Genomic DNA, 26,639 nt, shown 5'->3' on the forward strand with positions numbered 1-26,639 from the left:
ACAACAATAGGAATTCAAACAGATACAAATTGGGAGGGAGGAAGTTCTGATTTCACTATTTGCAGATGATGTGATAGTATATATAAGTGAGCCCAAAAATTCTACCAGAGAGCTCCTAGTTCTGAGAAACAACTTCAGGAAAGTTGCCAGTTATAAAAAATGTCAAAGTGTGCAAAGCCGTAATAACATTCGCCACCACAAGATGGCGATGGCTTCCACTGCACCCCACGTGGAAAGCCAGGATAGCATTCGCCATTACAAGATGGTGCTGGGGGCTGGGGATTTAGCTCAGTGGTAGAGCGCTTACCTAGGAAGCGCAAAGCCCTGGGTTCGGTCCCCAGCTCAAAAACAAAAAACAAATAACAAGATGGTGCTGGCTTCTGTCGCGCCAGCCCGACTTCCTTTCAGGAAGCTAGCTGTATGCGTATGTGCAAGAGTGTGTTCATGCCAGGTCTTTGCCCACTCCGGGGCATGCCTATGAGATCATGCGTAAGTGACCAATCAGGTGTGGACGCGCCGCGCTAGGGTGTATATAAGCCGCGCCATTCTGGGGCTCGGGGTTCTCCTCTTCAAGATGCAATAAACGCTTTGCTACAGAAGGATCCTGGTGTCCGCGCGTGTGTTGGCGAGACGTTGGGTGCGCGACATCAAAGAAATCAGTAGTGTTCCTTTTCTCAAAGGATAAATGGACCGGGAAAGAAATCATAGAAACTACAACTTCACAATAGTCACAAATAATATAAAATATCTTGGTATGATTCTAACTACTCAGGTGAAAGATCTGTATGACAAGACTATCAGATCCCTGAAGAAAGCAATTGAAGAATAACTCATTAGATGGAAAGATCTCCCATGCTCATATCTTGGCAGTAATTATATATTAAAAATGGCCATCTTACTGAAAGCAATTGACAAATTCAATTCAATCCCCATCAAAATCCCAACTCAATTTCTCATAGACTTAGACTGAGCAATTCTCAAATTTATTTGGAATAAAAAGTACCGAAAACAGGGAAAACAATCCTTCTGAGAATGATTCAACAGTAAATAAACTTCTGGTAGAATTACCATCACTGACCTCAACCTGGACTATAGAGAAGTAGTGATTAAAAAAAACTGCATAGTATTAGTACAGAGACTGGCAGGTAGATCAATGGAATAGAATTGAAGACCCAGAAATGAACCCAGACATCTATGGTCACATGAACTTTGACAAATACTAAAATCATAAAGTGGATAAAAGACAGCATTTTCAACAAATGTTCAACTGAGGGTCAGCATGTAGAAGAATGCAAATTAATCCATTCTTATCTCCTTTTACAGAGCTCAAGTCCAAGTGGATCAAGAACCTCTACATAAAGCCAGATACATAGAGTCTAGTAGAACAGAAAATGGGGAAGAGCCTCGAACATATGGGCATAGAAACAATTTTGCATAACAGAACACCAATGACTTTAGGTTTAAGATCAATAAAGGATAAATGGTACCTCAAAAAAATTTAAAAGCTTCTGTAAGGCAGAAGACATTGTCATTAGGACAAAACCACAACCGACAGATTGGGAAAAGATCTTTACCAATCCTACATCTGGTCAACGGCTAATATCCAAAATCTACAAAGAACTCAAATAGTTAGACTATAGAGAACCAAATAACTCTGTAAAAATTGACTATAACTAAACAGACAATTCTCACCTGAGGAATATCAAAGGGCCAAGAAGCACTTAAAGAAATGTTCAACATCCTTAGTCATCAGACAAATGCAAGTCAAAACAACACTGAGATTCACTTAATACCAATATGAATGGATAGGATCAAAAACTCAGGAGAGAGAAGATACTGGCAAAGATGTGGAGAAAGAGGAACATTCCTTCATTTTCGATGGGACAATAAACTGGAAAAATCACTTTGGAAATCAATGGTGCTTCCTAATAACATTGGAAATAGTTTCCATCTGAAGTTGCAGCTCTACCACTCCTGGGCATATACCCAAAAGATGCTCCAACATATAACAAGGACAGATGCTCCACTATGTTCTTAGCAGCCTTATTCATAACAGCCAGAAGCTGGAAAGGACCCAGATGCCAGAGGAATGGATTCAGAAAATGTGATACATTTACACAATTGCATACTACTCAGCTATAAAACAATGGGATCATGTAATTTTTTAGGTAAATGGATGGAACAAGAAAACATCATACTGAGTGAGGTAAACGAAGCACAAAAGAACAGATATGGGATGTACTCACTGATAAGTGGATATTAGCCCAAAAGCTAACAGTGCCAGATACAGGAGGGGATGGGAGAGAGGAACCAAGTGTCAGCAAATGGAATAAAAATATGTAGCAGCGTTAAGGAACTCTTAACTGGAGCTAAGAGACCCACTGGCGGGTGAAAGGCAAGAGGGAAAGAAGGGGCTCCCAGGATACAACAGGGAGGATTTTAGCTGAAGTGTGCAGAAAAGAGGAAATAGAACCTGTAGAGACTGCCTGCTGTATATAGGCATGGACCCTGGTTGGGGTCACCCACACATCTCAAAGTTTTTAACCCAGAAATATTTCTGTTTAAAGAAAAAGCAGGGACAAAAATAGAGCAGAGACTGAAAGAAGGACCATCCAGGACTGCTCCACCTGGGAATCTATCCTGTCTGCAGACACCAAGCCTGATACTATTGCTGTTGCCAAGAGGCCCTTGCTTCCTGAAACCAAGTGAGGCTGTTCCTTGGGAGGTTTGGTCAGCAACTGACCAATGCATATGTGGACGCCAGAGCCAACCATCAGACTGAGCTCAGGGAACACTGTGGGGGAGCTGGTGAAAGACTGGAGGAGTCGAGGGGGATTGGGACCCCATAGGAAGAACAACATGGACTCTCTGGACCACCCTCCAGTGCTCCCAGATACTAGATCACCAACAAAGAAGTGTACCTGGAGGGATTCATGGCTCCAGGTACATATGTATCAGAGAATGGCCTTGTTTGTCATCAATGGGAGGGTAGGCCCTTGGTCGTCTGGATGTTTGATATCCCAATGTAGGGAGATACTGGAAAGGTAGGGTGTGAGAGGATGGGTGGTCAGGGTAGTACTCTCATTTAGTAAAAGGAGAGTGAGGGGAGAGCAGATATGGGATGGAAGGTGGTTGTTTACAGGTTACCGGGAAGTGGGTATCATTTCAGATTTAATGAAAGGAATGATTCATAAAGATAAATTTTTAAAAAGAAAATTCTGTGAGGTGAAACATTTAATGATGTCATAGATTAATACCTAATTTTTGTCAGTTCAGGAAGAGAAAAACGATAGATGGCACAATAGAGCAATAGGCAACTACCAGAAATGAGTGGAGACTTTGCACTCAGGAAGCATGGGCACACCAGAAATAAACGAACATGTTTTGTCTTTCCATGATGTTCTCTAGTTTATAGAAAAGTAAGAAGTACACAAGATTTGGAGCCGTTACTCAGTTTGTTTAATTTCAATTACATTTGTTTATTAAAAACCTTATACAATATACTCTAACCACAATTTTCCTCTCCCCAACTCCTCCTAGATCCTCATTCTTTTGCTGCCAACCAAAATTTATACCTTTCTGTTCTCTCATTTTTTAACCAAACACAAACAAAAACATAAAACAAGAATCACTTTCTATCTCTTTGTCTCTATCACTATTCATCCTATCTCTCTTGTTATACACATATGCGGGCACACACACACACACACACACACACACACACACACACACACAAACAAGCAAACTTAAAAAAAAACACAAAAAAACAAATGTACGTGAAAAGACTAATAAGACAAAAAAATGAAGAAATAAGACTATATAACACAAACACTCTACAAACATGCCATTGTGTTGGTTCTGTTTGTCCATCTACTGGTCATAGTGCCCACCTTCTAGTGTGGTTAATACAGAAAGTAAGAATCCACTTAAGAAGACTAATTGTCCATTTTAAATGAATACCAGCTGCAGATAAATTCTTAGCTCATGGTGGGAGCACATGTCCACACCCCCTTTCTGTTCAGGGTGTCATTGGCTTGAACCTACCTAAGTCCTATGCTTGTTTCCACAGTCTATGTGAGTTCATATGTGCATCAGTCCTATTGTGTCTGGATGAGAATGTTTCTTTACCATCATCCATTGTCTCCGGCTCTTAAAATCTTCCTCTGCAATGGTCCATTAGTATTGAGATGAAGGTTTAATGAGGACAACCCATTTAGTACCAGTGCTCTAATGTCTTCCACTCTCCAAATTATCCATTTGTGGTTCTCTCTTGCTTCCCATCTACTGCCAAACAGTCTCTGATGAGGGATAGATTAGTTGCTGTTTGAAGTGTATATTTATATAAATAAAAATCATTTTATTGATATGTTGCCCTATCACAACAATGGCATATGTTTTTCCCTTAGGGCCATGGCCTATCCAATTTCCATCTTTTGGCATTTCTACCAGAGTCAGCCATGACTAACTCAAACTCTAACCACCCTAACCCTAATTTCATAGCCCTTAAATTCCATCAAGGAATAAATTATTAATTCCACAATGCCTTTGCACCTATTGTACCAGCATAAGCCACACACATGTAACTACTTTAGACGATGGGGTTTATAGCTTTATTGATGATTACCTTTCTCATTCAATACTATACAAAGTACCTCCAGTTCTATGAGTACTAATCAGTGGGAGTGTAGCTTCTACTTGGGCACAAGCTCAACTTCTCTGTATTCATTGAGACAGATAAGTGTTGTCTTGAACACTATGGTCTTAAAAAATAGTTTGTGGAGAGCAACCAATAGACTTCAGAACAGCCTGAATTATTTGGGAGTATCTATGGATATTCTCTGGTTAAACAATCAATTTGAGAATACTCATCCAGGAATTCCCATCTCCAACATATACAGCTGTTCACTGAAGATGAACATTATGATAGCTTGGAATCTTCTGCTGTGGGATTTTGAAGCCTAGGACTGAAAGGAATCATAGCTCTGAACCACCTGGTATAAGCACAAAACATCCTCAGCTTTATAAAACAGAACACAAACAGAATTCTTTGTGAACATCTTAATAGGGACCCATGGTGAAAAACAGGAATAGAAACAACTTAACCTAAGAGCAAAAAGGAAACCACAGAGGCCAGAAGGAAAGCTGTGGACATAGACTTTTATGACATAATAGGAAGGAACAGAGCTGAGAACCAGTCTGAAATACTGTACAGCTGAAAACTGAGGCTGTGTCAGTGTGCTCTCCGAGCACAGTAGTATGTGGCAGTATCTGCAGTGTCCATATTGGTGATCTTGAGGAATGCTTGGTTGTTGGAGGTGTCCTTGGAGATTGTGAGCCGGTTTTTCAGAGATGGATTGTAGTACTTATCATCATTCCACCAAATGTTTGCCAGCCACTCCAGACCCTTCCCTGAAGACTGACGAATCCAGCCCACACACATACCATAAGTGCTCAGTGAAAACCCAGAGAAAGAGCAAGTCAGACTGAGGGTCTGGGAGGGCTGCAATATCCCAGGGCCAGATTCTTTCAGAGTAACCTGAGACAGGACATCTGTGGAGAAATGAAAGGGGAGAAGGTCAGGTTTGAACAGGTGAGGATAGAACAGTTCATCACTTAGGAAGCTTTGGTACTCACATGCAGGGACCATCAGCAGTAGGAATGAGGAAGTAAGCCTGTCCATGGCTGCACACCAGTGAGTACCCAGGCCCAGCTTTGGCTTTTCAACCCAAGGTTGGGTGGATCCAGGAGAGATTTGCATTTCCTCACCAGGTGCTGACACTGATGGTGTACTTAAATTTTAGGACTCAAGATGTATCATTCTGTGATGGGAAATTCAGGAGCCACATGAGAGTGCGTATCTGCTTCCCACAGAAAGTACGTATCACACAAGACCAGGTTCCTCAGTATAAACATTTGTCCTCAGTGATGTTGGATTGCAGTAGGATTGATAGAAACCCTAACTCTAACAAAAAGTGTCCTGACTCTCTCCACTCATCTAGGATTCATTTCCCTGTGTTTCTGCATGGAGAACAGATAAGGAGTTCAAAGGGGAGATTTTACTATTTTTTGTCTACGTTGTGGACACTCTGTGTCTAGGCCCTGAATGAGTACTATATATTTTCTACATTATTGGTAAAGTTATAGTAGACTTCTTGCCTAGTAAAAGAGTATATACCATCTCAAGCTGGCAATTATAAATACTGTAGTTCCATGAAAGAGGGTGATTTCATTGACTTTACTGATGTGTCAAGTTACTGCCTCACATATTTTAAATTGCTATTTATTCCACAATCAGTAGCTTCATCTTTATATTAGCCTGTATTTCTGACAACTTTAAAATTAAGAGCAGACACGGTAACTGGTTCTCACGGGAAACTCTGTTTCTCCTTTCCCCAGCCCCTAGAGTTCTGACAGATCTGCTTTCTAGCTGTCAGGTTTTATATGTGGTAGAGTTTATTTCTCATTAATCTAACAGTGGCTGTTGTCCCTTGGGCTCCCAGCTTAACGCATGACTGCTGAGATGAGAGATAGATGGTGTTTTTCCATGGTGTTAGATTCTACACTTTGAGAAAGCCCTAGATGGCATGCCCTGCCTCATATGAAGTCATCTAGTCTTCATGGTTTGACAACAAACTTTGGGGGAGAAAGCCAACCTCCATACTCAGAGTGTCCCTGATTTATAAATATTGTTATGATCTATTGTACCTGATTTATTTATAAATTGTTATGATTATCACCCATTGTGGTGACTCGTGGCTGTAATCTTAATTCTTGGGCTGAAGTGGAAAGACTGTCATAAATTCAAGGTCAGCCAAGGATATACAGTTTAGACCACCTGACCTACATAGTAAGACCTTTCCAAAAACAAAACAAAACAAAACAAAACCACAAAAAAGGAATTGTCACAGTCCAGACCAGAGGAGACTAATAATGAACTGTGATACCTTGATGTATCATAAAGCCCTGGACTGAATTCTGGAACATTAATTGAGAAATTAATTAGCTCTTTGCAAAGGGTACCCATTCAGCTCATCGTTTGCACCAGTGTTGACATGGAGTTGTGACAAAGGAGCTGTGGCCATGTAAATGCTCACCTCATTAAAACATAATATTCCTTTTGCAACTTTTCTTTAAAACTAAAATTATTCTCAAATAAAAAGCTGATTGAGTCAGATAGTGGGGGCACCCAACTTTAATCCCAGCACTCGGGAGGCAGATAAGTGAACCTCTGAATTCCAGGCCAGTCAGAGCTACAGAGCAAGTTCCAGGCTATGAAGAAAAATCCTATCCTGAGAAACAAACAAACAAATAAACAAAAATATTATTGAAAAAAATTAAGAGCAGAAAACATAGACTCTAAGCATGGAGAAGTTTACTTAATCTCTTAGAAGTGTATGATCTTGAAAGAAGGCACAGTAGGCAGAGGATGCTGAAAGGCACTGCACACAAGGTTAGGGCATTTTTTTCACTGCCTTCAGATATGTTAATATACAATGTAATCTTTGTTCTTATCAGTATTGATGGTTTAGTATTTAAAGAGAATAAAATTTGACTAAGTTTGGTCAACTTTGTGCAGTGGCTTGTTGGCATGGATGTGACTTAATTTATGGAAAAAGCTTGAGTAGATGACTGATTCCATTAAAGAAATCGACACCAAAGCAATCAAGTTCCTTTTATGAATAAAACAGCTTCATATTTTCAAATGTTTGAGAAGTAAAAATATCAAGGTATTTCCAAACCATAAAATAAGACCTTAGCACAAATTTGTATCAATAAAAGAAAGGGAAAACAATCCCACAATGCTGAGTGCCATCTGCAGCCCTGAACCTTCAGGGTAGAATGAGCAATAATACCTGCACTAATGTTTATATTCTTTTTCTAGGGGGTGGTCAATGTTAAAATGACTCTTTATATATTCAAAGGTCATCGTATACCTCCTCATCAGGCAGGAGAGGGGTCTACAAGAAGGCAAAGACCCTGGAATAGATAACACAAAGGCTAAGTTCTCAGGTTTCGATGATGGGACCAGAGGGCCAGAGATAAAAAGATTGCTGGTTCCTGAATATTGAAAAGTCAGACAACAGACTCTTCAGAAGAAGAGTATGTCATTCTAACCAAGACACAAGTGTTGCATTTCAGATGCTTTGCCCATAGAGGGCATGAAAGCATAGTGTTGTTTTAAGTCTGTGATATGAACTGCTATGGATGAAGATATTTTTCATGAAAATTTCAGATATATTCAAAGTAATACTGGGTTCAAGTCCATAAATGTACAGAGATGTGAACAACATGTTACAAAAATTAAAATACATAAAGATAATCGAGTAGTATTCCATACAAATTTATATATAAAGAATCCTGCCACATAGGGCTCAAGAATTAGAATGTATTACTCTAAATAAGAATCACATTAACTCATCCACTTAGATTATTTCACTGATAAACTTTGCAGCGGTCAAAATCCTTGGGCTCAGGGATTCTCAGCTATAGAGCCTATGTCCAACTCAACTATTGTGTTTATGCATTTCTACTCAGTACAATAAGCATTGTTGAGCCTCTATGTTAATCACAAGGACATGTGAGGAGAAAAGCACTGCAGACTGAACATGTATTACCTAAGGTAGAACTACCAATCCATCCTTCAGAAACTCTCAACAACTTGGATTGAAAGTGACCAAACTATCATACAATTCATTTGGGAAGGGCATGTTATATGTTGATGGTATGAGTAACAGGATTCCAGATATGCACAGAGTAGAGCAGGAATCAGACATTCCTTAACATGATGTGTAAAGTTTGCTACCACAGTCAGGATCTAAGCTCATGAGGTGCAAATGGCATCCAGCCAGGGGGGAGGTTAATTCGAGGATAATGGAGAGGGGAACACCCATATAGAAGGGGAGAAGAAGTTAGTGGGCTGATGGACAGGAAACCGGTAAAGGGATTAACATTTGAAATGTAAATAAAAAGAAAAAAGAACTAAATGGACTTGCAACTCCGTAAGAACAAAAATGCCAACCAACCAGAGCTTGTAGAGACTAAACCACTATGGAAAGACCATACTGACCCACGGCTCCAACTACATATGTTGCAGAGAATAGGCTTGTTGGGGCACCAGTGGAAGGGGAAGCCCTTGGTCCTACCAAGGTTGGACACCCAGTACAGGGGAATGTCGGGGGGCCGTAACGACGGTGGATGGTGGTGGGGGGAACACCCAGATGGGGGAGGAGGAGAGGAGCTTATGGACAGGAAACCAGGAAAGGGAATAACATTTGAAATGTAAATAAAGAAATATATCTAATAATTTTTTTTCAAAAGGAAAAAAGGAGGAAATGTAAATTCCCAGGCATTTGGATCCGAACATATTGAAATAACATACCCTGATTCATGAATACAAATAATTTTGTATTTAAACGGAATAATAAAAAGTTATTGGAAATAAAAAGAAAATAAAAATGTAATAAACGCCAGACTATAAAATACACCCAGCTTTTCCCTCTCTCCTTCACCTGAGCTGAGGGCATCACATGGCAGCAGGGCCAGGTCTCCCACACTTTCCCAGTAGAGCAGCATGGGCTTAAAACTGTGGCTGGAACATCCAGGACTGTATTCCCAAGTCACAATCAATCTTATTTTCCAACTGAGAAAGTCCCTTCTGCCAGTCAAAAGAAGTTACAGACAGATTTACAGATGCAGCTGACAATGAAGAGGATGGCACATGTTTGAAATTTTCTATCATTTCATTTGTATATGTAATTGTTTTTGTCCTTCCAATAAGGTTAATGTGTAATTAATAAAACATATGCTCAATTACTTAACAAAGAACTTTTTTCTTCTTCTTCTTCTTTTTTCTTTTATTTATTTATTTATTTTTTTTATTAACTTGAGTATTTCTTATATACATTTCGAGTGTTATTCCCTTTCCCGGTTTCCGGGCAAACATCCCCCTCCCCCCTCCCCTTCCTTATGGGTGTTCCCCTCCCAACCCTACCCCCATTGCCGCCCTCCCCCCATAGACTAGTTCACTGGGGGTTCAGTCTTAGCAGGACCCAGGGCTTCCCCTTCCACTGGTGCTCTTACTAGGATATTCATTGCTACCTATGTGGTCAGAGTCCAGGGTCAGTCCATGTATAGTCTTTAGGTAGTGGCTTAGTCCCTGGAAGCTCTGGTTGCTTGGCATTGTTGTACTTTTGGGGTCTCGAGCCCCTTCAAGCTCTTCCAGTTCATTCTCTGATTCCTTCAACAGGGGACCTATTCTCAGTTCAGTGGTTTGCTGCTGGCATTCGCCTCTGGATTTGCTGTATTCTGGCTGTGTCTCTCAGGAGCGATCTACATCCGGCTCCTGTCGGTCTGCACTACTTTGCTTCATCCATCTTGTCTAATTGGGTGGCTGTATATGTATGGGCCACATGTGGGGCAGGCTCTGAATGGGTGTTCCTTCAGTCTCTGTTTTAATCTTTGCCTCTCCCTTCCCTGCCAAGGTTAACAAAGAACTTTTACTGTCCTAAATTTGTAGTTTTCTGACAATAGCTACAACACATGTATCGTTTGATCTCTGAAGTTGTGTGATGTTAGGAAAGGAAGCAGCAAAGTCTCCTAGGACTTTCTCACTCTCCAGATGTTTCTCTGCACCTGTTACTGTTTCACTCCTGGTGAAAGTTGGATCTATACCACCCCCTTCTGGTCAAAGGGAGATGTTTCTGAACACACAAGAAACCTGCTCACTGTGTCTCCTGCACAGTAACACAAAGCTGTGTCTGAGTGGCAGCGGAGCTCTGCTTCAGAGTGAACTTGTTCTTGAATGGGTAAACTGACATTCTGATGGATTCTTCAGGGACAACTCCACACCTTATACAGAACTTAGTCTATTTTCTTTCAGGGCATGTAGGTTCTTTAGGAAGGTGAACAACCACAAGGAGGCTCTCACCTGTGACAGTCATGAGCCATTTTCACACAGTGCAGAGGTCGAGCCTAAGCATGGGGAGGGTCTGGAAGCAAGGCAGCAATGGGAGTGGCACTAAGATAATAATGACTCAGGGTCAGTAGTGGATGCAAGCTGTCATTTCAAGTGCTCTCTGTTTATCCAAGGATTCTCTTCATTCTTCCTTCCTCTACTTTCATGCCTTTGCCTTCCCCCAATTTCTCGTTCTTTCTCCTTCTCTTCTTTCATTCTTTCTTTCTCCCAACCAGAGAGCCTGAATGCAGTCTTTTATCTAGTAAAGTTACATCTTTAAGGTTTTGATCATTATTAATAGTTACCTAAAATCCTTAAATTTACGTATGTCCTATAAATTCCAGGTTGTTGGGGGACGGCAATAATGGGAGGAGGATGCTGTGGGGAACACCCCTTGAGAAGGGGAGGAGGAGGGTTTAGGGGGATGTTGGCCTGGAAACCAGGAAAGGGCATAACAATCGAAGTGTAAATAAGAAATACCCAATTTAATAAAGATGAAAAAAGAAAGATAACACACACTACTAAGGTTGAAATGATTTTTTAAGTTTTTAATTTTATGCATGTAAAACAGCCAGTTCTCTCTAATATCTCTCAAGGCATTGTCATAGTCAATCCTATAAGTGACTAGGAGAACAAACTACTAATTTTTGTATTCTTTTACATCAACTTTTAATTCTCTAATCTTTATTTTCTTATCCTAGCAATTCCATAGCCTAAAGTACTCTCCTTCACATACTAATTATATATATATATATATGCAAGTATTCCTTCTATAATAGAAATCCATTATTTGCTTGTATTTTATAGATTCCTATTTTTTTTAATCCATGCTTTTTCTCCTTGAGACCACTTTAACTTTCTATCCTTGATGTCCCCAAGTTTATTATGGCTCAATAATGCAGTAGGCATTGGAACAGACAGTACATGTATCTCCTCATGATTCCAAATTCAAGGACAAGTCTGGAAATAAACCATTTCTACAGAGGACCATGTAGGTTTTTTGACCTTAATAACAGTGGTGTCTATATCATTTCCCATGGCCCTAAAGAACAAAGACAAGACCTGTTCCTTGCTGTCCATAGCCTCATGACCACCTCCATTCCTCAACTCTGAGAAGGACATCTGTTTCATTTATCATGGAGTGATTTGCTCTGAGGAATTGGTGGAAGTTTATTCCCCAGAAAGAGAGATTGTAAGTAAATTAGTAGAGAGATAGATCGATTTCAGGTCAACAGTGTGATAAGCACACGAGGCGATTATGTGGATCAATGGGATGGTGATGCTCCAGGGGCAGGAACTGGGTCAGAACTGCCCTACTCAGCCATGCCAGACCTTCATGTCTCTCCTCGTTGATCAACACAGATAACCCACAGGTCTTCTAAGATTACATGATGTTTGTTTACATTCTACTCATAGAGACCAGCACTAACTATACAGAGTTGAAAGCATGATGCCCAGGTTGTGAGATGGTTGCGTATGATCCTGGGTTAAACTGGATGGAAACAGGGAACCATGGAAACAGAAGTGGTCAGAGCACAGGCCAAGTACTCTAGAAGGTGCATTAAGAAAAATTGCACACAACATTGTTTATTTATTTTCCTGTTTCCAGAGTATGTAAATTTATGCATATTTGTTTTGCTCCTCAGTGTTATTGGTAGTTCTTTTGAATATTAAGACTCTAAATACTTTCTGAGAGATTTTACCTCTTTCCAAAATTTTGAATTCCCTCAGATAGGAACTGGCATGTTTGTATTGTGTCAGGTAATGGTTCTGTTGTAGTTTTTATATTATTTCCTTGTACTTTATACATCGCTTGAAGTGCACTTGTTTTTGCATCTTCTTCAGATCATTTTTGTGGTGTTTTGGTTTCTATGTCTCTTCTTAGAGAAATATCTGAATGAAGTTCAGTTGCAAGAACTGGTGAAAATGGTGTTGAGTGTCAAAAAGCATTGCTGAACTTATGTTGGTTATATATCCAAATGACTAAGGTTGGGGCTATACACATAGCATGAGGTAAGTAGGCGGTGTTAAATTTGGTCATCCATGAACACTATGAGCTGGAGTCAGAATAGCAAACTTCATACCACCTGAAGTTCATGTACTACCAGGAGTCTGTGATTAGGTATACAAGGCCCAAAGGTGTTTAGGATCACAGAAATATAGACACCAGTTTCTGCAGTGACATTTTGCACTTCAGATATCAGAATTCCACACCTGTATTGACATCAAATACCACTAGAAACAAAGCACCTTTCGCTCAGTGGACCCTGGCCACACTGGAGACAACATTTGGGCCTTGAATTGATCAGGCTGGAAACCTGATCATAAGATAATGCCCTGTCTCTCAGAAGCCAGATGTCTCATAAAGATTGAAACTTCCATAATATTGTTTCAAATTAGTACACATGAGCCTGTGATTACCCCTCAATAACTCTCACCAGATCTAATCCAAGAACTCAATGCCTAATTCAAAGTAATTTTATTCATCCTCTGTAAGGGTTATCTTCACATGTTCCTTGCTCTTTCCTGAGAACACATCATACATAATAACTAGTCTTCTTGTGAGATTATTTTTAATTTACATAAATAGCATTAATATTGCTGAGGGCTGCCCCAGTCTTTGGAGGTTTGGAGCTGAGGAGAAACAGCTGATGATCTCTGGCCTTGTAACAATCTCTAACTGTACTGGGGACTAGATGCTGATGGCTTCTGGAGTCTTAACACTGTCTTGCTTATTCTGTGCCTGAAAACCAAGGGCTTCTTTTCTTTTTAACTCTCTGTGCTCTGTTAAACACCAGGAACTTAACTCTTTATTGCTGCACTGTGTTTCAGTAAGCACTGACAACTTAACTCTTTATGCTTAAATAAGCACTGGGGGAATCTTTGCTTAAATAAGCACTGGGAAACTTAAAATTTTGTTAGAGATATGTGTTTAAATGAATGCTTAAAAAATAACTCTTTTTTTAATTTACTTATTTTTATACTCCATATTTTATTCCCTGCCTGAACCCCTTTCCCCTATCCAGCCGGCAACTGCTGCACATCCCATACCTCTTCCCCCAGCCCCCACTCTCCACAAGGATGTGCGCACCCCACGCTAAGCTTGGACAAGAAAGGTGCCTTTATCCAGACACTCATCTGTCTGATGACTCCCCGAGACACAGATGGCAGCTGAGACCTACAGACTTGGAACCTTACAGCTATAGATGAACTCTCTTGCCGAAGTAAAGTGGTTACTTGCAAAGTAAAGTGGGGAAGGTTACATAATAGTAAGGAAAACATGATGTCTAGCTAGATTAGTATAGTGTTTCTTAAAACCAATATTAATACCCTTAAACCATAAAAATCATGCAGCAATTACTTTGTTCAATGATCCTTTGTCCTCCTAACCCCATCCCCATCCCTTGTTACCACTCTAGCTTAATTGCCCTACCCCTCCTGCCTATTTAGTGGGTTTTTTTGATACTTCAATCCCACCCAAATTTTTCACTACAAGTGACACCTCTCATTTAAAAAAAAGTAAAGGGGGCAATTGTGTGGCAGCAGGCAGTGAAAAGTACCCTAATTCCTGATCTAGAGAGGTCGAATTCCTGAGAGACACTAAGTTGGACAGCAGGTGCATTGCAGGATCTCAGAATATCAGGGTCTGATGTACCTGTGCCCTCGCAAAGACCACTGTTCAGAGGTTTTAGACAGACCAGTCATGTAGGGCAATACCTCAAGACACTCCTCCACAGGTGAGAATGTGACCACAGGTTACATAGGACCAAAATAGATCAGTCACACAGGACAACACCCCAAAGCCCTCCTCTACAGGTGAGGATTTGGCCACAGGTTACATAGGCTCAAGACAACACCTTAGGCACTTCCTCCACAGGCGAAGTTGTGACTACATGTCTTGTAGGCTCTAACAGATCAGTCATAGAAAGAGAACCATGACTCCAAATATGTATATGAGGTCTTCCCAAGCTCTCAGGCTAAACAAATAGGAAGTACCTGCTGTCAGAACCTGACCCACCCAAAAACCTGTATTTAATATCCTGTTCAGAATAAAGGTGTGCAGAAACTATTCCACCATCTGAGAGCGTCTATAACAAAAGCTATTAACACTGCCATTTGGCAAAGACATCCACTTGGGAAAGAGATCTGCTGTCCCAGAAATGATCCCCTCCCCAAGCTTTGCTGCACCCCTTGCCAGCTAGTCAGTCCCTGCTGGCTCAGCCCCAGCAACCAAAGCAGCAGGCAGCAGCTAAAAGGAGCAGAGCCTACAACTGGGGCAGTAGAAGCTGCTCTGCCTCTGCCTGAGTTCTCTCCCCTTGCCCTAACCCATGCACCCAATCAGGTGAAAGATCTCAGTGGGAGAGCCCCAGGTGCCAGAGCCCTACACACCTGTTCCTCAAGTTCTGCACAGCTAATTTATTCAGATGTTTTTCTTTCACTGACACATGCAACAAGTAATTGTCATTAGGAATGGTGACAGTGACATGAAGATTTAAGAGGGCATGAGGGCCTGGTGCTCACAGAGAAGCAAAGTTTTATGGGTTTACCTCATCTGGATTTTTGGTTCAATTCCATTTATCAGTCTTTCTTATTTTACTCCAGTATCCCTCTGTTTTTATTCCAGGAACTTTAGTCGCATAGGGATGTCTGCTCAAGGAAGGAGAAAAAAAATCAAATATCTGCTCCATTCAGAAAGCTGAGAGTGGAGGTCCTTAAGAAACTGGTGATTTTTTTCTTTCTTTCTTTCTTTCTTTCTCTCTCTCTCTCTCTCTCTCTCTCTCTCTCTCTCTCTCTCTCTCTCTCTCTCTTTCTTTCTTTCTTTTTTGCTATTCGTGGGAACAGAACTCATCCTACTTACCCAGAATGATTATCCCAGACTCTTCCATCATTAGACTATTACCCGTCCTAAGGAAGGTGTCACATATACTTTATGAACTGCTGAGATGTATGCTGTTGGTCAGAGACCACACTAGACTCTAGGCTGTAGCAATAGAACTACATGCATAGTCACAAGAATTTTGTAAAAAGTTTCTATATGGCCACACCTTAACCTTTACTGTTCAACTGGATTTGGAATGATTATGCAAATTGGTGCTGCCCACAGACCCTTTTCCAAATTCTCTTATTATGTTGAAATATACCTACAATGAACAGTCTGTTCTCAGACTCCTCAAAGTCCACTCCAGGTCTACAAGGAAATCAGCACCACATTCTCATTCTTGTCTGCACATGGTTTGTTTCCCTCTGTGACACTTGCAGGGATGACCTCAATAAAGAAAACTTTCCTAGGAGAAATTATTCTGTGCTCTTAGAGATGAATAATAGAAAACTTCAAACTTAAAATACATACACAAACACAAACACACAACTATGCCCACGCACAGAAATAGAGAGTGGGGGGGGAGAGAAAGAGAGAGAGAGAGACTGAGATACACTAAAACCCAAACATTTTACTCACATAATTCTTTATACCTAAACATTACAGTTTTTACACGTGCTACATGGTAAATCCTTTCAGTCCTTTTCAACATGGTTTAAAGATTTAAACAAAGACATGAGACTTTTGAGCATATGAGAAATTTACACAACAGATATCTATCAGAAAGTTCTCTTTATTAATACATTACAGTTCTTTTTCCTAAAACTTATTGAAAATAGATTTTGTCATGCAATGTATTCTAATTACTGGTTTCCATTCCCCAACATCTTCTCAATCTTCTCCCAGTTGTACTCTGTTCCTAAAATTAGAAAACATATAGAACATAAATACCTTAAAAATAAAAGCAAACATATGGAAATAGAACAAAACAAACAGAAGAAAAATTTACTTTAAAAAAGCACAAGAAACCTACGAGGATGGAGACACAGACAAGTTCCCAAATACTGCATAGAACAAAGTTGGGCAATATGTATGCAATGGACTCTGAGAGTGGATGCTGTATCAGTATACGTCCATGTTCTAAAGAGGGGAGTGAATGCAGGGATGATTACTGAGACTGGAAATGAAGTGAATATGAGATCAAACATTTATGTATAATCTTAGACCCTACCTCAATTAACAGGTACATACATTGTGTTGATAAAGGAGTTCAATGAAAAGTGATTTAATGATATTTTGACCAATGTACAAGAATTAAATTTGCATGTCTGTGCATTCTGATAAATATTTCTCACATTCTAAGAGGCTGGAATTTCTTCTGCAACACAAGACAAGAGAAAACAACACTCCTGAGGTCATTGAGATTATGAAAGAGTGTTTGCTTTCCTATGTTAGATTTTATAGGTCAAATTTATATCATACATTATTTCCAACAATTACAAATCCTGGTCTCCCAGTATCCTGTGATATTTTTAACATGCATCACCATACTTTACATTTATATTGTTCTATTTAATAAGAAACCTGCCAGTGGAAGTGTGAACTGGTGAAGTGATTCACAAGGTATGGTGAATTGTAGGGTTATCCAAGTAGCACCTCTTTATTCATAGATGTTGATTTATAAAGATGACAAAGGCACTATAAGACCGTGAGGAGGAGGCAATAAGTGAACATTCAACATTACTATAACTGAGCAAGTCCACAGATTAGTCTTTTCTGTCACCTCAGTCCCATGGAAGCCTCCTGCACCTCCAGGGTTTCTGACACATTCAGGATGTGGTTACAACACTGCACAGTAATAGACTGCAGAGTCGTCAGATGTCAATCTGCTGAGTTCCATGTAGGCTGTGTTGGAGGATGTATCTACAGTCATTGTGGCCTTGCCCTCAAACTTCTCATTGTAGGCAGTATCACCATTTCCAGGATCAATATCTCCAATCCATTCCAGGCCATGTTCAGGCCTCTGCTTTACCCACTCAATATCATATTCAGCGAAAGTGTAGCCAGAAGCCTTGCAGGACAGTTTCACTGAAGACTCAGGCTTCACCAGCTCAACTCCAGACTGCTGTAGCTGGACCTGGGAGTGGACACATTTGTAGAGAAAGGCAGCAGGGATGTAATTTTCACCTCAGGCCCTGTCTCCTCTTCAGATTAGGAAATGGAGAGACTCTTTTTTTTCTTTTTTTTTCTTTATTAAATTGAGTATTTCTTATTTACATTAAGATTGTTATTCCTTTTCCCGGTTTCCAGGCCAACATCCCCCTAAACCCTCCCCCTCCCATTCTATATTGGTGTTCCCCTCCCCATCCTCCCCCCAGTACTGCCCTCCCCCCAACAATCACATTCACTGGGGGTTCATTCTTAGCAGGACCAAGGGCTTCCCCTTCCACTGGTGCTCTTACTAGGCTATTCATTGCTACCTATGAGGTTGAAGCCCAGGGTCAGTCCATGTATACTCTTTGAGTAGTGGCTTAGTCCCTGGAAGTGCTGGTTGGTTGGCATTGCTGTTCATATGGGGTCTCGAGCCCCTTCAAGCTCTTCCAGTCCTTTCTCTGATTCCTTCAACGGGGGTCCCATTCTCAGTTCTACTTGGGCACAAACTCAACTTCTCTGTATTCACTGAGACAGATAAGTGTTGTCTTGAACTATAAGGTCTTAAAAATAGTTTGTGGAGAGCAATAATTCAGAACAGCCTGAATTATTTGGTAGTATCTATGGACATTATCTGGTTAAAGACTCAGTTTTAGAATACTCATCCAGCAATTCCCACCTCCACTATATATATCTGTTCACTGAAGATAAACATTATGATAGTTTGGAATCTTCTGCTGTGGGATTTTGAAGCCTAAGACTGAAAGGAATCATAGCTCTGAACCACCTGGTATAAGTACCAAACTTCCTGAGTTTTATACAACAGAACACAAACAGAATTCTTTGTTAACGTCTTAATAGGGACCTAGGGTGAAAAAATGGGAATAGAAACATCTAAGAACAAACAGGAAACCACTGAGGCCAGAAGAAAAGCTGTGGACATAACCTTTTATAATATAATAGGAAGGAACAGGGCTGAGAACCAGTCTGAAATACTGTACAGCTGAAAACTGAGGCTGTGTCAGTGTGCTCTCCGAGCACAGTAGTATGTGGCGGTATCTGCATTGTCCACACTGGTGATCTTGAGGAATGCTTGGTTGTTGGAGGTGTCCTTGGAGATTGTGAGCCGGTTCTTCAGAGATGGGTTGTAGCCCTTACTATCATCTGAACAAATAGTTGCCAGCCACTCCAGAACCTTCCCTTAAGGTGACGAATCCAGCTCACACATATACCAGAAGTGCTCAGTGAAAACCCAGAGAAAGAGCAAGTCAGACTGAGGGTCTGGGAGGGCTGCAATATCCCAGGGCCAGACTCTTTCAGAGTAACCTGAGACAAGACATCTGTGAAGAAAGGAAAGGGGAGAAGCCAAGGTTGGAACAGGTGAGAATAGAACAGTTCATACCTTAAGAAGCCTTGGTACTCACATGAGGGGACAATCAGCAGTAGGAATGAGGAAGTAAGCCTGTCCCTGGCTGCACACCAGTGAGTGTCCAGGCCCAGCTTTGGCTTTTCAATCCAAGGTTGGGCGGATCCAAGAGAGATTTGCATTCCCTCACCAGGTGCTGACTCTGAAGGTGAACTTAAGTTTTAGGACTCAAGATCAATCAGTCTATGATGAGATATGCAGGAGACACAAGAGAGTTCATATCTGCTTCCCACAGAGAGTACGTATCACAGAAGACCAGGTTCCTCAGTATAAAACACTTCTACTCAATGATGTTGGGTGGCAGTAGGATTGATAGAAACCCAAACTCTAACATAATGGGTCCTGACTCTGCCCACTTATCTAGGAATCATTTCCCTGTGTTTCTGCATGGAGGACAGATGGGGAGCTCAAAGGGGGAGATTTTACTCTTACGTTGTGGACATTCTGTGTCTAGGTCCTGAATGAGTACTATATATTTTCCACAAAATTGGTAAAGTTATAGTAGACTTCTTGCCTAGTAAAAGAGTATATGCCATCTCATGCTGGCAATTATTAATATTGTAGTTCCATGAGAGAGGGTGATTTCATAGACTTTACTGATGTGTCAAGTTCCTGCCTCACATATTTGAAACTGCTATTTATTCAACAATCAGTACCTTCGTCTTTATATTGACCTGTATTCATGACATCTTTAAAATTAAGAGCAGAAAACATAGACTCTAAGCATGGAAACATTTACTTAATCTCCTAGATTCATATGATCTTGAAAGAAGGCACAATGGGCAGAAGATGCTGAAAGGCATTAGACACAAAGTTAGGGTAATTTTTTTAAAGATTTATTTATTTATTATATATAAGTACACTGTAGCTGTCTTCAGATACACCAGAAGAGGGCATCAGATCTCTTTACAGATGGTTGTGAGCCACCATGTGGTTGCTGGGAATTGAACTCATGACCTCTGAAAGAGCAGTCGGGTGCTCTTAACCGCTGAGCCATCTCTCCAGCCCAGTTAGGGTATTTTTTTTTGCTGTCTTCAGATATGTTAATATACAATGTATCTTCTTTGTTCTTATCACTATTTATGGTTTAGTACTTAAAGAGAATAAAATTTGACTAAGTTTGGTCAACTTTATGCAGTGGCTTTTTGGCATGAATGTGACTGAATTTATGGAAAAATCTTGAGTTGATGACTGAGTCCATTAAAGAAATCAACACCAAAACAATCAAGTTCCTTTTATGAATAAAACAGCTTCATATTTTCAAATGTTTGAGAAGTAAAAATATCAAGGTATTTCCAAACCATAAAATAAGACCTTAGCACAAATTTGTATCAATTCAAGAAAGAGAAAACAATCCCACAATGCTGAGTGCCATCTGTAGCCCTGAACCTTCAGGGTAGAATGAGCAATAAGACCTGCACTAATGCTTAAGACGTTCTTTTTCTAGGGGGTGGTCAATGTTAAAATGACTCTTTATATATTCAAAGATCATCATATACCTCCTCATCAGGCAGGAGAGGGGGTCTAAAAGAAGGCAAAGATCCTGGAATAGACGACACAAAGGCTAAGTTGTCAGGTTTGGATGAAGGGACCAGAGGGCCAGACATACAATTACTGCTGGTTCCGGAATATTGAAAAGTGAGACAACAGACTCTTCAGAAGAGAGTATGTCATTCTAACCAGGACACAGGTGTTGCATTTCAGATGCTTTGCCTATAAAGGGCATAAAAGCATAGTGTTGCCTTAAGTCTGTGATATGAACTGCTATGGATGAAGATATTTTTCCTGAATTGTTCAGATGTATTCAAAGTAATATTGGGTTCAAGTCCATAAATGTACAGAGATGTGAACAACATGTTACAAAAATTAAAATACATAAATATAATCGAGTAGTATTCTATACAAATTTGTATATAATGAATCCTGCCACATAGAGCTCAAGAATTAGAATATATTACTCTAAATATTCATCACATTAGCTCATCCACTTAGATTATTTCAATGATAAACTTTGCAGCTATCAAAATCCTTGGACTCAGGGATACTCAGGTCTAGAGCCTATTTCCAACTCAACTATCGTGTTTAAGTATTTCTAATCAGTGCTGTAATCATTGCTGAGTCTCCATGTTCATCACAAGGACATGTGAGAAAAGCACTGCAGACTGAACATGTATTAGCTAAGGTAGAACTACCAATCCATCCTTCAGAAACTCTCAACCACTTGGATTGAAAGTGACCATACTATCATGCAATTCATTTGGGGAGGGTGTGTTATATGTTGATGGCATGAGTAATAGGATTCCAGATATGCACAGAGTAGGGCAGAAATCAGACATTCCTTAAGATGATGTGTAAAGTTTGCTACCACAGGCAGGATCTAAGTTCATGAGGTGAAAATAGCATCCAGGCAGGGTGTAGGTTAAAAAAGGGGATGATGAGGAGGGGAAAACCCCTATCGAAGGGGAGAAGGAGGGGTCAGTGGGCTGATGGACAGGAAACCGAGAAAGGGAATAACATTTGAAATGTAAATAAAAGAAAAAAGAGCTAAAGGGGCTTGCAACTTCATAAGAACAACAATGCCAACCAATCAGAGCTTCCAGGAACTAAACCACTACTGAAAGACATGGACTGACCCAGGTCTCCAATTGCATATGTAGCAGAGAATAGCCTTGTTCAGGCACCAGTGGAAAGGGAAACCCTTGGTCCTGCCGAGGTTGGACACGCATTGCAGGGGAATGTCGAGATGGGGGGTGTACCGGCAGTGGATGGGGGTGGGGGGAACACCCATATGGGGGGAAGGGGGAGGGGAACTTATGGACAGGAAATCAGGAAAGGGAATACATTTGAAATGTAAGTAAAGAATATATATAATAATTTTTTTCAAAAAGAAAAAAGGGGAAATGTAAATTCCCATGGATTTGGATCCGAACATATTGAAATAACATACCTTGATCCATGAATACAAATAATTTTGTATTTAAACTGAATAATAAAAAGTTATTGGGAATAAAAGAAAAATAAAAATGTAAGAAAGGCTAGACTATAAATTACACCCAGCTTTTCCCTCTCTCCTTCACCTGAGCTGAGGGCATCACATGGCAGCAGGGCCAGATCTCCCACACTTATCCAGTAGAGCTGCATGGGTTTAACACTGTGGCTGGAACATCCAGGACTGTATTCCCAAGTCACAATCAATCTTATTTTCTAACTAAGAAACTCCCTCCTGACAGTCGAAAGAAGTTACAGACAGATTTACAGATGCAGCTAACAATGAAGATGATGTCCTAACATGGCACATGTTTGAAATTTTCTATTTTTCATTTGCATATGTAACTGTTTTTTGTCCTTCCAATAAAGTCAATGTGTAATTAATAAATCATATGCTCAATTACTTAACAAAGAACTTTTACTGTCCTAAATTTGTAGTCTTCTCACAATGGCTACATCACATGTATCGTTTGGACTATGAATTTGTGTATTGTTAGGAAACGAAGCCACAGAGTCTCCTAGGACTGCCTCACTCTCCAGATGTTTCTCTGCACCTGTTACTATTTCTCTCCTGGTGAAAGTTGGTTCAACACCACCCCCTGCTGGTCCTGAGCATCCTCAAAGGGAGATGTTTCTGAACACACAAGGAACTTGCTCACTGTGTCTCCTGCACAGTAACACAAGGAAGTGTCTTAGTGGCAGTGGAGCTCTGCTTCAGAGTGAACTCGATCTTGAATGGGTAAACTGACATTCTGATTAATTCTTCAGGAACAGCTCCAAACCTTATACAGAACTTAGTCTATTTTCTTTTAGGGCACGTAGGTCCCTTAGGAGGGTGAACAGCCACAAGAAGGCTGTCACCTGTGACAGTCATGAGCCATCGTCACACAGTGCAGAGGTCCAGCCTAAGCTTGGAGAGGGTCTGGAAGCCAGGCAGCAATGGGAGTGGCACTAAGATAATAATGACTCAGGGTCAGTAGTGGATGCAAGCTGTCATTTCAAGTGCTCTGTTTATCCAAGGATTCTCTTCATTCTTCCTTCCTCTACTTTCATGCCTTTGCCTTCCCTCATTTCCTCATTATTTTTCCTACTCTCTTGCTTTCTTTCTCCCAACCAGAGAGCCTAAACGCAGTCTTTTATTTGTAAAGTTACATTTTTAAGGCTTTGATCATTATTAATAATTACATGAAAATCCTTAAATTTGCATATGTTCTATAAATTCCAGATCGTTTGTTGCAACCCCTGCTCCCTTAAAACAGAAACTAAACCCAAAACAAAGCACATTTCTATATATGTTTTCTACAGCCTGTTCTTCATGGGAATCTGGCCACAGCTCTTGTGGTTTCCTTGTATGGCAGACAGCAGGTCTTGGTAACTGTTTTCATAGAAGAGCAGAAAGATAACACACACTACTAAGGTTGAAATGATTTTTTAAGAAGTTTTTAATTTTATGCATGTAAAGCAGCCAGTTCTCTCTAATATCTCTCAAGGCATTGTCATAGCCAATCCTACAAGTGACTAGGAGAATAAACTACTAATTTTTGTATTCTTTTACATCAACTTTTAATTCTCTAATCTTTATTTTCATATCCTAGCAATTCCGTAGCCTAAAGTGCTCTCCTTCACATACATACATATATATATATATATATATATATATATATATATATATATATGCAAGTATTCCTTCTATAGTAGAAATATATTATTTGGTTGTATTTTATAGATTCCTATTTTTTTATCCATGCCTTTTCTCCTTGAGACCACTTTAATTCTCTATCCTTGATGTCCCCAAGTTTATTGTGGCTCAATAATGCAGTAGGCATTGGAACAGACAGTACATGTATCTCCTCATGATTCCAAATTCAAGGACAAGTCTGGAAGTAAACCATTTCTACAAAGGACCATGTAGGTTTTTTGACCTTAATGACAGTGGTGTCTATATCATTTCCCATGGCCCTAAAGGACAAAGATAATGCCTGTTCCTTGCTGTCCACAGCCTCCATTCCTCATCGCTGAGAAGGACATGTTTCATTTATCATGGAGCGATTTGCTCTGAGGAATTGGAGGAAGTATATTCCCCAGAAAGAGAGATTGTAGGTAAATTAGTAGGGAGAGTAGATCGATTTCAGGTCAACAGTCATAAGCACATGTGGGGATTCTGTGGCTCAATGGGATAGTGATGATCCAGGGACAGGAACTGGGTCAGAACTGCCCTACTCAGTCATGCCAGACCCTCATGTCTCTCCTCATGGATCAACACAGATAATCCACAGGCCTTCTAAGATTACATGACATTTGTTTACATTCTACTCACAGAGACAAGCAATAACTATACAGAGTTGAAAGCATAATGCCCACGTTGTGGGATGGTTGCATATGATCCTGGGTTAAACTGGATGGAAACAGGGAACCATGGAAACAGAAGTGGTCAGAGCACAAGCCAAGTACCCTAGAAGGTGTGTTCAGAAAAATTGCACACAACATTGTTTATTTATTTTCCTGTTTCCAGATTAGTTCTGAGAATTTGATGAGCTACTGTGTTGGTTGTGGTGGTTTGATCCCTTGTGGAGCTTGTTTATCAGAAGTGAGGCTACCTTTTATCTTTCTTCCTATAAAACATTACACTGAGAACTTTCTGCTGTTCTGACTTGAACATCATGAGCTGTGTCACATCATACCTTCTTGAAATTCTTTTATTTTTCCATCAATTTTGAAAGATAACTTAGCAGGGTATAACACTCTTGCTCACAGTTGCTCATTTTCAGAGAATGAAATATTGAATTCCACATCTTTCCAGTCATTGTGGTTGCTAAAAAAGGGTATAGCGTAATTCTTCTGCTTCTGTCTTTTTATGTGAATTGGTGTTTTGGATGCTTCTTGGAACACTTGGAACCTTACATCTACAGATGAACTCTCTTGCCAAAGCCAAATGGCTACTGGACTTTGGGAAAGTTATGTAATAGTAAGGAAAACATGATGCCTCGCTAAATTAATCTAGTGTTGTTTAAAATCAATGTTAATACCCTCAAACCGTACAAACCATGCAACAATTACTTCGTTCAATGATGCTTTGTCCTCCTAACCCCACCCTCATCCCTTGTTCACACTCTAGTTTAATTGCCCTACCCCTCCTGCATATTTAGTGGTTTGGATTTTTTTTTTTTGATACTTCAATCCTACCAAAATTTTCACTACAAATGACACCTCTCGTTTAAAAAAGTAAAGGGGGGGGGATTGTGTGGTAGGAGGGAGTGAAAGGAATCGTGATTCATGATCTACATAGGTCGAATTCCTGAGAGACACTAAATGGGACAGCAGGTGCATTCCCAGTATCTCAGAATATCAGGGTCTAATGTACCTGTGCCCTCGCAAAGACCAGTGTTGAGAGGCTTTAGACAGACCAGTCATGTAGGGCAATACCTCAAGACACTCCTCCACAGGTGAGAATATGACCACAGGTTACATAGGCCCAAAACAGATCAGTCACAGAGGACAACACCCCAAAGCCCTCCTCTACAGGTCAGGAATTGACCACAGGTCACATAGGCTCAAGACAACGCCCTAAGCACCTCCTCCACAGGCAGAGATGTGACTACAGGTCTTGTAGGCTCAGACAGATCAGACATAGAAAGAGAACCATGCCTCCAAATATGTAGATGAGGTCTTCCCAAGCTCTCAGGCCAAACAAATAGGAAGTACCTGCTGTCAGACACTGACCCATCCAAAAAACTGTATTTAATATCCTGTTCAGAATAAAGGTGTGTGGGAACTATTCCATCATCTGAGAGCTTCTGTCATAAAAGCTGTAACACTGCCATTTGGCAAAGACACCCTCTTGGGAAAGAGATCTGCTGTCCCAGAAATGATCCCTTCCCCAAGTTTGCTGTACCCCTTGCAGCTAGTCAGTCCCCTGCTGGCTCAGCCCCAGCAACCAAAGCAGCAGGTAGCAGCTAAAGGGAGCAGAGCCTCCAACTGGGGCAGTAGAAGCTGTTCCCCCTCTCTGCCTGAGTTCTCACTCCTCACCCTAACCCATGCACCTAATCAGGTGAAAGATCTCAGTGGGAGAACTCCAGGTGCCAGAGCCCTTTACACCTGTTCCTCAAATTCTGCACAGGTAATTTATTCAGATGTTTTTCTTTCACTGACACATGCCACAAGTAATTGTCATTAGTAATGGTGACAGTGACATGAAGATTGAAGAGGGCATGAGGGCCTGGTGCTCACAGAGAAGCAAAGTTTTATGGGTTTACCTCATCTGGATTTTTGGTTCAATTCCATTTATCAGTCTTTCTTATTTT

General features: G+C 40.5%; 2 gene segments (V, D, J or C); both read right to left on the reverse strand.

Annotated features, from left to right (window-relative positions):
- Positions 1-5,137: 5,137 nt before the first annotated feature.
- Ighl14 (immunoglobulin heavy chain like 14) lies at positions 5,138-5,698 on the reverse strand. The segment is given in 2 exon segments: positions 5,138-5,550; positions 5,635-5,698. Coding segments are annotated over 2 exon segments (366 nt in total).
- An 11,915-nt stretch (positions 5,699-17,613) lies between these two features.
- LOC103692740 (Ig heavy chain V region 186-1-like) lies at positions 17,614-18,989 on the reverse strand. The segment is given in 2 exon segments: positions 17,614-17,910; positions 18,921-18,989. Coding segments are annotated over 2 exon segments (366 nt in total).
- Positions 18,990-26,639: the final 7,650 nt, after the last annotated feature.

This window comes from Rattus norvegicus, chromosome 6, assembly GCF_036323735.1.
Source record: "Rattus norvegicus strain BN/NHsdMcwi chromosome 6, GRCr8, whole genome shotgun sequence".
In the NCBI taxonomy this organism is placed as follows: Eukaryota; Metazoa; Chordata; class Mammalia; order Rodentia; family Muridae; genus Rattus; species Rattus norvegicus.